This window comes from Cynoglossus semilaevis, chromosome 1 (assembly GCF_000523025.1).
Source record: "Cynoglossus semilaevis isolate Cse_v1.0 chromosome 1, Cse_v1.0, whole genome shotgun sequence".
NCBI classification, from domain to species: domain Eukaryota; kingdom Metazoa; phylum Chordata; class Actinopteri; order Pleuronectiformes; family Cynoglossidae; genus Cynoglossus; species Cynoglossus semilaevis.
Genome location: NC_024307.1, coordinates 16702386 through 16715120, shown reverse-complemented (window position 1 = coordinate 16715120; position 12735 = coordinate 16702386). Strand labels below are relative to the sequence as shown.

Genomic DNA, 12735 nt, shown 5'->3' with positions numbered 1-12735 from the left:
CCGTTTCCGGTCGTGTTTTTTTATTTTATTTTATGTCTTGGCGTTATTACGTCAGTTCGCAAAAAACAACTATGGTTCATTGTGCTTCTGGTGTGATTTACAAAAGCTGCATTAAATCGGAAATAACATTTTAATTATATTTTTTATGTGACCGACAGGTGGCGCAGTTTGTTGGTGCAGCTCAGCAGCATCAGTATGACGCTTTTCAGGGCTACGTCTCGCATGTGTCTTTCTCCAAAGTCGCTCCATTAAACATCTACAGAAACATCTGGAACATCTGAAGACGGAAGTGTCAGTAAGTGATTAGGGAGGGTTGTCCTGCTGCTAACGTTAACTGATGCTACGTATCATGCTAGCTACAATTCGCTTCGATAACAGCTATAAATTGCTCTGTTTATATGTTATGTGACGATCACTGTCAGCTTCGATGCGAAGAACTCTTAGCTGCGTCAACATCGCTGTTTTGCACTGGTGTCGTTGCAGCGAAACCTCTTTACACAGCTGTCAAATTTTGTTTATCTGACGTCACACGGGGCATATGTGATGTCAGACGTGGTACATACGTCTGTTTGGTGAGTTTGGTGTTTATCTCTTCAACAAAACAGCTTCCCTAGTCCTGAATGAGCAAAATGCTACAGGAAACTGGAAAGTGATTACACATGAACTTGTATTATTGACCTTAAATGACCTGAAATGTAACAGGAGATTACGACGCGGATGTGGATCGGTAGGTGCTGATGGTTAACGCAAAACCACAATTTGCATTTCAAAGCGTATATGAAGGGGCTTGTGTTATGGAGGACATATCACCCTTACCAAATAACATAAATGGAAGTGGCTATCCTTAAAAAGGGCACCAGCAGAAAACAATGCATTTTATATGATTTTCGTTCTGTGACAACACGCTCTTTAAAATTAATATATTTTTAAATTACATTTTTGTGCTTACTTTCAGCCGAATAAATCTATGTCAGCAGAAATATGGCGACGCAGCCAAGCTCGCCAGCCGTCCTCCGAGAGTTCTGTCCGCTGTACTATCTTCTAAATGCCATTCCAGCCAAGGTAGGAACCCCGATACTGACATTTACAGTGTATTATTAAACAAATATTTATGATAACTTGGCAAATAAGAAAAAAATACCTTCAGCAGCAACATCATCACTTCCCGTCGTTGTCACCATTATTCAAAACCTAGTCAATTAAACCTTAAAGACACTGTAACTACAGCCTAACCTCCAGGACTATCAGAAAAACAAGATAATGGAACTCATTTCCCAATTTGGTGTCAGCCAGCCTACAAGCAGCACATTATTTGCTTTATGAGTGCTATAGAATTGGTGGATGCAGTGTCCAAGGATGTCGACATCCAGTGACCACGATGTCATCCACAGGTGCAGCGGGGATTTCGCTCCGTTATTGTCTACTTGACTTGTCTGGACAGCAGCAATGACTTTGTGGCTGTGGGCAGCAGCATCGGGATGCTCTATCTCTACTGTCGCCGTCTTGCTCACATGAACAAGTACAGCGTGGAGGTTTGCAGCCACTCTTCTTTTTGTCTGATGTTTACAACTATCGCCACAGAGTCCTCTCATATCTGCGTGAAAATGTGTTATAGGGCAAGTGCAATGTAATTACGGCAGTGAAGCTGCTCAGCTGCTTCGACGATCTGGTCGCAGTAGGAACAGCTTCAGGGCGGGTAACAGTTTTTCAGCTGGTGTCGCCCCTTCCTGGTCGTAACAAACAGGTGAAACGGGTACTATACTATGATTAGCTGCCACTTTGTCTGTCTGTCTGCATGTGTAACCCCTCTGTTTTCTGGTCTCTCCATCTGCAGTTAAGGCGTTTTGATGTTGTTGGCCTTCACAAAGGTTCAGTGACATCACTGGCATGGAGCACCAATGGGATGAAGCTTTTTTCTGGAGACGATAAAGGACGAGTCGTCTTCTCATCTTTGGATCTCGACCAGGTGATGATGTTAAAATGTGATTTTTATTTTCTTTTTTATAAAAAATGTTATTCTGTTACAGATGATAAATATGTTGCTACATTTTGTCCATATATGTGAACTGTTGTGATTGCATGAACAGGGTGTGTGTAATCCCGTGCTCCTATTGGACGAATCCTCGGGTGTGGTTCAGATGGAATACAGTCACCAGGTGTTGCTTGTGTCAACGCAGCACAGATCTCTGCTTTACTGCACGCAGAAACAGGAAGTAAAACAGCTGGGCACAAAACCACGGAAGAGGTTAATTTATTTGTGTTTTCTGTACCTACATACTGATACACATATCAGTACTTGCATAAACAGTTTCAGTTTTGTACATGTTGCCAGTACAGGACAGATGAATACTTTACCTGTATGCGTGTGTTATAGTAGTGGCAGGTTTGGCGCCTGCTTTCTGCCGGCCCTCTGTAAGCAAAGTGATGTTCAGATGTTCGCTGCCCGACCTGGAGTCAGACTGTGGAGGTGTGACATCACAGGTCAGGTGGAGGAAACATGCCAGCTGAGGCCACTGTTCAACACACAGGTAAAACTGCATCACATGAGCACATACAGAATGTACACTGTCTGTTTCTGACCTGTCTGTTTGTTTGCCTGTGTTACAGGTCCCTCAATTTGACTTATTTCCTAGTTCAGAACCAATCAGAACATATCTTCCATCAGACAGACAGTTGGGTCTGCTGAGTTGTTTCTACAGACATGGATGGATTCTGAGCTGGAACGAGTACAGCGTTTATGTTGTGGATGTTCTGAACCAGGTACTGCCCGAAGAATGGAAGGGTTATGCAGATGCCCTGCCACAAAGTTGCATGGGAACTAGCAGTGCCACAGTTCTGCAATAATACTAAACACACAACAGCATTTCTGTCAAAGATGTCTTATTTATGACTGGCCTTGTTGATGATGCATTCAGGTCATTGTCGGAGCACTTGAGAGCAGCGGAGACATTGTATCAGTGTCTTGTTGTGACAATGAGATCTTCATCCTTAAAGGAGATAGAGACATTATCCGTGTATCCAACAGTCCTGAGGGACTGTCTTCCAACTGTGAGTAATGCTGTCGCTAAGAGTACTAGATAGAGTGCACTGCTGTGGTTATTACACTGTGTAGTTCACTCAACCTGTCTGGCTTTAATATAATTACCTAATTACCTTTGGTTGTGTAATTGTAATCTGATTACCTTTAGTGTCAGAGCTTTCTGTCCGTCTATCGTCACCTCTGACAACACCCACCATCATTCCACCTACTGGATTGGTGGAAACGGCTCAACCAATCAGAACCGTGCCTATCATCGCAGAGGCTTTGGACAGACGACATGGAGGGGCATGGAGGGAGGGGCAAGTGGAAAAAGATGATAAGGAGGATGATGAGGAAGCAGAGGAGGCAGAGGAAAGAGAGGAGGTAACGCTACGGTACTAACTGAACTGGAGTCTGTTTGTGACAGATCTTTGACTGGTTTTGACTCGTTATCTGTGATTTATAGGTGATGAGCCAGTTTTCACGGCGGCCATCTTTGCTAACAAGCTCCTCTCACAGTCGCAGTAGCTCTATCACTTCCTGGGATAGTCACCATGGAACCTGTCCAGTGTCCACATCCTCTGAGCTCAGTTCCAGACGCTACAGCGCCCCTTTGGGTCAGGAGGAGATGCAGCAAGAACTAGTGGTGAAGGCAGTAAAAGTAAAGAAGAGGAGAAGACGACAAGGTGAGGACAGATTTTGGAGATACTGAGAGACTGAGATGTAGACTAAAGGACTGACAGCAGAGACTGTTTCTTGTATACATTCTTGTCCTCAGACAGCAGCAGTGGGTCTCGACTTTCTGACAGCAGTTTCTCAGACCCTGTGCCGGAAGACCAGGACATTGCCAGGAACAACATTTGCTCAAATGCAGTGTTGGGGGTTCAGGACGGTGAAGGTAGACCTCCTCCCATCAACCGGGTTGGCCTCATGTGGTTAAATCTTCAGAAGCCAGACCAAGACACAAAGGAGGTTGGAGGAGGCGTTAAAGATGCACAAGAAAAAGACTCTGGGTAAGTGTGGAAGACATTAAGTCATATGGGTCACTCCTGTCCTCCAGTAACCTTTTTGTCTCAACCCCTTTTTTCTTAGTTTTATTTTTTTCTCCACTTCCACTGTCCCTCTAAGGTCCGTAATGATGGAAAAGACAGAGGTGGTTCCACCAACTCCAGATGTAGATCTTCTGCTGGAGTGCACCTTCTCATATTTGCACAAGACTGAGGACAATGATGAGGAAGAGCAGCAGCCAATGGAGGAGCAGGAAGACGAGTATCTGAGCCCTCTGATTCAACCAGAGGAGGATGAAGATGATGAAGAGGAGGTGGTGCATTGTTTCATTTCTGTTAGAATTTGTAGTTGCTAGATGTAATGTTCTTCCAAAGACTTACATGGTGCAGTCCATTTTAGACTTCTAAGAATTCACACTTCCTTTGACACACAAGTATCTCAGCTCACGTCAGACGGCGGACTATCACACACCAACTTCAACCTTTACAAGATATCCTCCGCCCACCTCAGATAGTTAAAAGTTTGTTGAAACCTGTAAGATTACCTTAGAACTTTAAAGAAAAGCTCTGAAAGCCCTAAGGTCTCCTTCAATCTTTTTGACCTCCTGAGACGACCTTTGTCTGACTAGTCACCAACCTCTTTAACTTGTCAGAAGACTTTTGTAATTAGTGAACCTCCATGACATTCTTGTTAGTAGAAATTCATTAGTGAATCTCACCTTATGTCCTGATTGTTTGTTTACAGGTTGTCAAAACAGTGCTTCCTGCTGGCCATGGGGACCAGATGTTTTACTCCACTCTGTCCACTCTGGACAAAGAGTCCACGTTGTCCAGCGATGAAGATGGAGACATTTACTGCCACAGAATGCAACCCGCTGGTAACACTGGAGATCCAACCTGTTCACCCAATCAGAGGGAGACCTCAGACCCACAAACAGACACAGACACTTTGTGCAAAGACAGAAACAAGTCTAATCAGGTATTAAAAACATTTCCCACTAAGTGGTAACAGATGAGTTTAACAGTGAGACTGATTAACCTTTGTCATTGTAGTTGGCAGAAAGTTGGATGGGATATTCAGGTCCAGGATGTGGAATCCTTAACCTGCAGGTGACAGACAGGTGAGTTTCCATTGGAAGGGGTTCGAAGCATGACATGTTTCAACAGGTGTCCCACTGGTGTCTTTTATGTCGCAGGTATGTTTGGTGTTTAGACTTTAAGGGAGGACTGTTCTGTAGCACTCTGCCTGAGACTGGACTCAACTGGCAGCGGTTTGAAGATAACGTCCACCAGATGGCAGTATCGCCCTCTGGTAAGTTACTGACATTACATATGGCGTTCCAGTTGACATCTGAAACATCTTGAAAATGTGTCATTTATAAATGTATATGGTGTGTGTGCAGATGTTAGTACTCCTGACTGCTAACTGCAGCGTCAACTCTCCAACAGGTAACCTACTTTGGAAGGTGGAGCAGAAGACTATGGTAGCATTTGCTTGTGCTAAAGTGTTGGCCAAAGGAAAACGTCACTGGTACAAAGCTGTGGAACAAACAGCCTTCGTTGCTCTGAGTGATGACTCTGCCTGGATCATCAGAACCAACGGTGACCTCTACCTGCAGACAGGTACAGTTAATACTTCCTGTGAGTTCCACTGGATCCATGTTGTTTTGATACAGATATCCAAGCAACCTGGTATAGTTTTTACCTGGACATGCTATATGCTAAAAAGCCAGTCTTTCCATTATGGGCCTGGTTATACAATATAAGACCTGTGTAAATATAGGGCTACTAATTGCTTAATGCAGTTCATTCGATTTTTATATCTTGAAATTTTAAACGAGAAACCTGGTTTTTGATGCATACACATTCCGCTCTGTCCCTCAGGTCTCAGCATGGACCGCCCCTGTGCCCGCTCAGTGAGGGTGGACTCACCCTGTGTCTTTAGTCAGGTGTGTGTGCAAGGAGGTGTGGTCTGGGCTTTAAGCGAACACAAAGCCTTGTTCTACAGAGAAGGAGTGAGCAGTTACTGCAGCGAGGGCGATGGCTGGAGGTCGGATACTGTCAGGTACTACTTTTACAACTGCACTGGTACCAGTCTGACATATACCACTTGCATTAGCAGCACTAGTATAACCACCCCAGAGCACCACTACTGCTATTACTGAAGTACTACAGCACTTCTACTACAGAAACTGTAGGAATACATCCTCAGTATTACTTTTATTGTCATACATCTTCTGATTGTGTGTCAGTGAGGCTCAGGGTCTGGATCTCTTGTGCGTTGCCCTTGGTGGTGGAGGTACAGCATGGGCTTTGGACTCTTGCGGCGGATTGTGGTTCAGGACTGGGATCAGTGCTTCCAGACCACAAGGAGAAGATGAGCACTGGTGGCAGGTACCAAAATATTTCCCAATCCTTACCAGTAGGGGTTTCTACGCTGTTTCTGTTTGACTGTCTTCCATCTGTCTATTGCCCTTTCATTTTCACCTAGATCAGCATTTCGGACTATGTGGTCTTCGACCAGGGTAGTTTGTTCCAGACTCTGCTGCAGGCCACACAGAGTGTTGCCACAGTAACCAGAGCACCAATGGATCGGGTTGTGGCTTTTCTGTCTCAGTACTCTCAGTGTCAGCCAAGTCTGGTCAGCGCAAATTCTAGCGGTGTCTGGGTGGCATCTGGACGTAATCAACTGCATCTGGCCCGTGGCAGCCTTGTTGGTCAGTAGAGTCCAGCATCGACCTTTAAATTAATTGTAATTTGGGGGGAGTGGGACTAGTGGTAGTCATTCAGTGGATTTTATTAAATTAGAACAAAGCCTCATATGTGTGCGCTTCCTCGTCCTACACTCAACCCAAAAGAATCTTTTTAGAATTCATGGGAGGAAAGTAGAGCCAAGTGAGGTGTTTTCATGTCGAACAAAGTCCAACGGATTCAGTATCTTTAAAATGATGTAAGGTTCATTGAAGACCAGGTCAGTAGGCTTCATTTATGTAGGTGTGACCTCAGACCAGCAGAGTTTAGTACTATGGAATAGAGCAGAGAACACCACAATCTGATTGATGTGTTGTTTTTATTTTAGGAACATTCTGGCAGAATGTAGTTCCCAGAGGAACTGTATCATCGACTCGATGGACCTTCATCACATCGTCACCTGTGCCTAACAGAGAAGGTAAGGCAGAGATTTGACTCCAATCCTCTGTGATACTTTGCATTAAAGTCACCTGATGTTCTCTGTGGTGCACAGGTACATTCCTGTGGTTGGCTCAGAGCAGGAAGGACTTGTTTTGTGTTTGGGATCAGGACGGAGAGCTTCGCCCCTCGTCAGTGCCTCTGCCACCTGAGGTAAAAAAAAAACCAGAACACTTTGTGCTGTATCTGCTGTTATGGTTTCTACTGGTGTGTGACTTTCAGCTGTGTCCTTAAGGTGGAGCTCACCCACCTGTCAGCATGTCGGGACGCTCTCTGGGGATTGGACTGTCACGGACAAGTTTTTATCCGTCCTCTGTCTCCGTCCTGTCCCACTGGGCTGCACTGGACACACCTGGACCTCAATCAGCTGGGTATGGACCTGAGTCTGGATCATGTTTATAGTTTCACATACCTTTGTGTTCATATCACACATAGAGTTTATATGCATGGTCTGTGTTGGTGCAGACTGAACCAAAACATGGACAGTCATATTTATTTTATTTATCATAAAGTTACCCCACATCAAATCCATGCTCACGTTGTAGCAGAATCTGGGGCCTATAGACTAACATGCAGACTGAGGTGTTATGTCTGTGTACCATTACGTAATTCACTTCACACGGTACAGATACACACACACTGACAGACAGCTGTGTTTTTCTGTCAAGTGGAAGTTGTGTAATGTAGATGTTGTATTTCTGTGCAGCCCTGTGTGTGTGTGTGTGTGTGTGTGTGTGTGTGTGTGTGTGTGTGTGTGTGTGTGTGTCCCACTGTAACCTGACTGTTAGGTCAGATCTGTTTTTAGTTGCTGTGCCCTTCTCACTGTCACAGGGCACATGATTTCAATGTCGGTCATTCTGTCCCTTTCTGTTTCTGTCTTAGTCTGTCGATCTGACTACATTTCTTTCCAATTCCTTTCTTTCGCTCTCTGTCACATGTGCTTTCTCTCTCTCTCATTTACTTTCACTTTCCCCTTTCCCCTAAAAAGTAGCAATGCAATTCTCATCAAAAACATTCTTTTACTCGACTGTTTTCATTTGAAAATATTGAGAACGACAAACGTATTTTTAACATAAACACGACTTTTTAGAATATGCAACACTGTAGAAGGGGAATGTGGTTTGCAGAGTTGCTCACACACTAACAATTAGAACAAACACAAACCAGGCGGTGACAACATAACTTTGAGAACATGATTGATGACGTCACAGCCGTGAGATGCCATACCTTCAAATGTCAAAGTGTGAGGTCAGTGTGTCAGTTATGTTTGCTATATGAGGCTTTTTCCTAAAAACAGATTGAGTGGAATCATCTGTGTGTTTACTATTTATTTTTCTTTTCAGGTCAACAACCACCAAACCCTTAATGTTTCCTAAGTTCCTTTAGTAAGTTCTAGTTCTGGTTGCTGTTTATTCCAGGTCCTGTTCGTCTGGTCAGTCTGAGCTGTGGCAGTCAGAATGTCTGGGCTGTTGACAGTCGAGGGGTTGTGTATTTCAGAGTTGGAACACAGCCACTGAACCCAAGCATGATGCTGCCAGCATGGATCCACATAGATCCACCTGAGCAGGTAATTAAGTCCCTGACCAGTCCATAAACAGCATTATCAATTCACCCACAACTCGACTAGTTTAGAAACCAAACACCACCTTTACAAAGTCAACATCCACATGTCAAGATTAGCAAATGACAACCAGCTGTCACAAACAGGACAGGTGGTAGGACAGGTCCCACTGAATGGTACCGTCAGTATTGTTCATTTGTCTCCACAGCCAATGGGAGTGCAGCTGGTCAGTATTCAGACCAGTTCCAATGACCGTCTGCTCTGGGCTCTGGACAACCGAGGGTCTGTCTTTGTCAGAACTGGACTCAGTCATGAGATGCCTGTGGGGACTGCGTGGGAAATGGTGCCAGGTACCAGCACCGTCTGTTGTTCAGACTGTCCACATGCCTGTCTGTCTGTCTAAACACCCGTCTGTCTGTAGGGTTAGCAGTGAGACAGCTCGTCCTCAGCTGTCAAACAGTTTGGGTTCGTTGTATAAATGGAGATCTGGCTCGACGTTATGGAGTTTCTGAACGAAATGCAGCAGGAGATTATTGGAAGAAGATCCCAGGGAGTGCCAACTTTTTAACTGGTGAGACATTTGTAATACTGGGTTTAATTCGTGCTTAAATTTGGCTTAAAGCCCAGTTTATACAAGTATTTCCCCACATCTCTCTCTGACTCTGTGTATCTCTGTTTCATCATCAGTGACTCCAGAGGACGAATTGTGGGCAGTAACTCTGATTGGTGGTTTGTCCCGGCGTCTGACAAAGCTCCTCCCACAGACACCCTGTAGATCCACGACCTCGGGCCCCGCCCTAAGCGTAGATGATGTTGATGATGAATGGGAGCTCATCTGATCTAAGACATCATGCTGAATGCACAGATGCTACGACTGTAATGTGACATCAATGGCTGCCGTGAGAAGAGCCCATGTGGCTGTGAGGAAACATGATAAACTTTTTCTATTTTAATTTAACAAGAAGCACTTTAAACTTGACTTAGACAGCACTAAACCCAACACTGGTTTTAACTGGTTTCAGTTGGTTTCAACAGGTTTTGGTTAAGAAGAGTGTACTCCAAAGTCAACCACACAATTGGTCTGGACTGTAGAAGACTTGGATGGTCTTTGGTAGACTCCGATGTGACTCAGGTGAACCGCGGTGGACTATGGACTATGGCTGTCTGTTAGAAATGGACTTAGCCATCTGCTTCCAACAAAGACAAGTGAAGAATTGAAGACTAAGAAGAGGCCACTATCTTCACCTGTAAGAAGAGGCCAGGTTGACTTCTGTACATCTTCTGTTGTTGCATTAATGACCTACCCCTCCTTTAAATTTGAGCAAACTAATATAAAACTAGTGGTCTAAACCATGAACTCTTAATGAAACCATTCATCAACAATAATTTGCAGAGGTTTCATCTGACCTGCATTTGGCTACATGCATTTCCTTTTTATGGTTTATGGATTGACATACAGTATGTAGTTAAACAAAGATAAACTTTGGTGCATTTTTTTAACTCTGGATATGACACCAATGAACCGGAGTGGATTCTGTTGCTCATTCAGTTCCTTCCCTGATAGGCTTTGTCCTTCTCCACAGCAACTCAGTGGAGTATAATGACCGTTTGATGCTATCCATCTGATCAGCTGATTGGTTGTAGTGTTTGATGTCATTCATTCATTTATTAAACACACTAAACAATAAAACACAACTGGTTCTCTTTTGTCCAGAGCAGATCCAGAGAGGCATAAATGTTCCTACTTTGTGATGTGAAACCTGCAAGTTGACCAAACAAATTGAACAAACCTCCCCATAGCAGGAACGAGACTTTAACTCTTCTAATTGTGCACGTGTAAAATTGAACAGGATCATTCACCATCAGACGTTTGTGACATGAATACATTCAGGATGATCTTTACTTCGAGGTAGAGACGTTCAACTTTTGCACATACATACACAATACAAATGTTTATTTTTTTAATCAATTTATATGTATGAATTCATAAATAACAATGATCTACATGAACCTTTAGAATATTTACAAGAGGAACCAGTGTAAGGTCAGTACAACCACTCATCCCAATACAGGCAGCTTGTTTTGCAAATGTGGATTAGTGTAATTCTGATCTGTGGTTCTGTAGAGCAGCAGCAGCTGACATGAGTGACCATGTGATTGTTGCTTTAGTTCCAGAGGCAAACTACATTTTTGCACCAGCTTTGTCAAAATTAAAACCAAACTACATTTTTGCACCAGCTTTGTCGAAATTAAAACAAATCTCCTGGTTTCTAGATAGTCTAGACATTAAGGAGCTGTTTGGAGAACCCTCACATTACCACCGTCAATCTATACACAGTATGAATTGATGGTGACTTCACAGTAAGAGCAGTATTGTTTGATCAATATTTACATAATTATTATTATTATTCTCCAATTTCTGTAGTCCTGAGTAATGATTCCACAGTAATGTGTTCACTGCCAGCTGTGCGGCTGCAGGAAGCTGGGTAGTGTGCTGATCTGATCTGGGCCAGACTGGGCCAGACACCTGAGAGCCTGTAGCAGGAGTGGAGGTGGAGCCAGGCCACACAGCCAACTGAACACTTTGTTTCCCAGCAGACCTTGCCAGCGACTTGGCTCTTCCTGCATAAAATGTGGTGGCTGTGGTTTAGGCAGAAACAGAAGCAGCAGATCAAGGCAGCGTTGTGCATGACGTTGTTGTGACACCTCGCACGACACCAACATCTGCAGTGCAAGGTCAAGTCCATCAGGCTGTGCCCCATGAACCAGCAGCAGCAACAGACAGTCAGAGCGAGACAGCTCTACAGCCACCTGCACAGCTGTCTTTCCAGCATCTGTGCCATGAGAGCAGCTACCACAGCCGTCCAGAAACTCCTGCTGTTCACTTGACGTAGCAAAGTCTTTCAGCGTCTCCAGCATCATGCTAAGGATGGAGATGCGGTCGTAGCGCACGGCCACACTCAGGTGTGGTGTACCACTGCGGTGGCTGCGACAGAAGCTGCACTGTGGCATCCTCAGTGTGTTGACAGAATAGCTGTTGAGCAGGTAATGGGCGTACTCTCTGTGGTCATGCACGATTGCGTACAGTAGCGCCTCCGATGGCAGAAATGCTCTTGGGCGACCATCCTCCCAACAGAACACCTCCATACTTCGCATGTCCTCCAGCAGCCATACCGGAAGGCCCTCCCTCACCGAGCAGTAGAAGGAGAAGGCAGTCCTTTCACACTGACGTTCCGATGGTGAAGAGGACAGAAGGTCATCTTTAGATGAGAGTAGCCACGGCATTGTGAGATGAGTCACAGTCAAACCTCCAACTACAGCTGCTCAGGTCTTTTATAGTTTTGACCACTGACCACTCCCTACAAAAGCCACGCTCAGGCACCGCCCCCCTGCTTTAGCTCCATGTGTGGATGTTTGGTTTGAGTGCAGGGGCAAAGTGTCTGTAGGGGGGTGGTTTAAATATCAGGGACATTCCGAACATAGAGGACAGGGACAGTGACGTCATCTTTGGGGTCATGTGACACAGTCACACCAAAACAGTGTGTGTGTCTGTGCGAGTAAGTCACAGACTGTGTGTAACTTTAAACTGTACTGAGCCTCAAACCTCCATAGCACTTTGGTTTTTATGTCCACATGAACTCTTCTCTGTTTCTGTTGTAACACACGTCTTATTTTACCATATCTCAACTCAAATCTGGCTGTTTCATTAAGTGTTGCTTAAAATGAAACTCAACTACTAGAGTTAAAATAAAACTAATGTTTTAGTGGGAATAAACCCCAGTTGAAACACATTTTCCAGATTTTCAAAATATTTTAGAGATTTTTACAAAGTATACTTTGTACATATATGGTAGGACAGGGTTGGATTTTATTAACATTGCAAACGTTTCATTCCTTGTTTAAAATATTCAAATTTATGCGTGGAGAGATCAGTTTAAGATGGTGGAAAATTAAACGTA

The 12735-nt window shown here is 44.2% G+C and overlaps 2 protein-coding genes across 6 annotated transcripts; one reads left to right on the top strand and one right to left on the bottom strand.

The window, feature by feature from the left end:
* The first annotated feature begins 142 nt into the window (after positions 1–142).
* tecpr2 (tectonin beta-propeller repeat containing 2) lies at positions 143–10466 on the top strand. 5 transcript variants are annotated; one of them, XR_001760368.2, is made up of 28 exons: positions 143–295; positions 956–1062; positions 1392–1532; positions 1616–1744; positions 1835–1966; positions 2088–2245; positions 2375–2528; positions 2608–2760; positions 2916–3048; positions 3189–3403; positions 3486–3705; positions 3798–4032; positions 4148–4340; positions 4772–5005; positions 5080–5147; positions 5223–5338; positions 5476–5649; positions 5911–6091; positions 6279–6420; positions 6518–6743; positions 7106–7195; positions 7271–7368; positions 7451–7586; positions 8634–8782; positions 8985–9126; positions 9198–9347; positions 9464–9696; positions 9812–10466. XR_001760368.2 is itself a non-coding variant. In XM_008315060.3 (27 exons), the coding sequence occupies exons 2-27, from the start codon at positions 982–984 to the stop codon at positions 9613–9615; spliced, it is 4002 nt and encodes a 1333-aa protein (XP_008313282.1). In that variant the 5' UTR covers positions 143–295; positions 956–981; the 3' UTR covers positions 9616–10466. The 5 variants fall into 5 exon arrangements, 3 of the variants coding, with proteins under 3 accessions (XP_008313282.1, XP_016889691.1, XP_024911037.1); XR_001760367.2 differs by having other exon boundaries at positions 9799–10466; XM_008315060.3 differs by having other exon boundaries at positions 9464–10466.
* Positions 10467–10999: 533 nt separating this feature from the next.
* On the bottom strand, positions 11000–12467 carry ankrd9 (ankyrin repeat domain 9). Its single transcript, XM_008315048.2, has one exon. The coding sequence runs from the start codon at positions 12059–12061 to the stop codon at positions 11231–11233; it is 831 nt and encodes a 276-aa protein (XP_008313270.1). The 5' UTR covers positions 12062–12467; the 3' UTR covers positions 11000–11230.
* Between the last annotated feature and the right edge of the window lie 268 nt (positions 12468–12735).

Coding starts and splice junctions, on each gene's coding strand:
- tecpr2 (XM_008315060.3), top strand. CDS start 982: ATGGCGACGCAGCCAAGCTCGCCAGCCGTCCTCCGAGAGTTCTGTCCG. Junction 2,761..2,915: donor TTGTGGATGTTCTGAACCAG/GTACTGCCCGAA, acceptor TGATGCATTCAG/GTCATTGTCGGAGCACTTGA. Junction 3,706..3,797: donor GAAGAGGAGAAGACGACAAG/GTGAGGACAGAT, acceptor TCTTGTCCTCAG/ACAGCAGCAGTGGGTCTCGA.
- ankrd9 (XM_008315048.2), bottom strand. CDS start 12,061: ATGCCGTGGCTACTCTCATCTAAAGATGACCTTCTGTCCTCTTCACCA.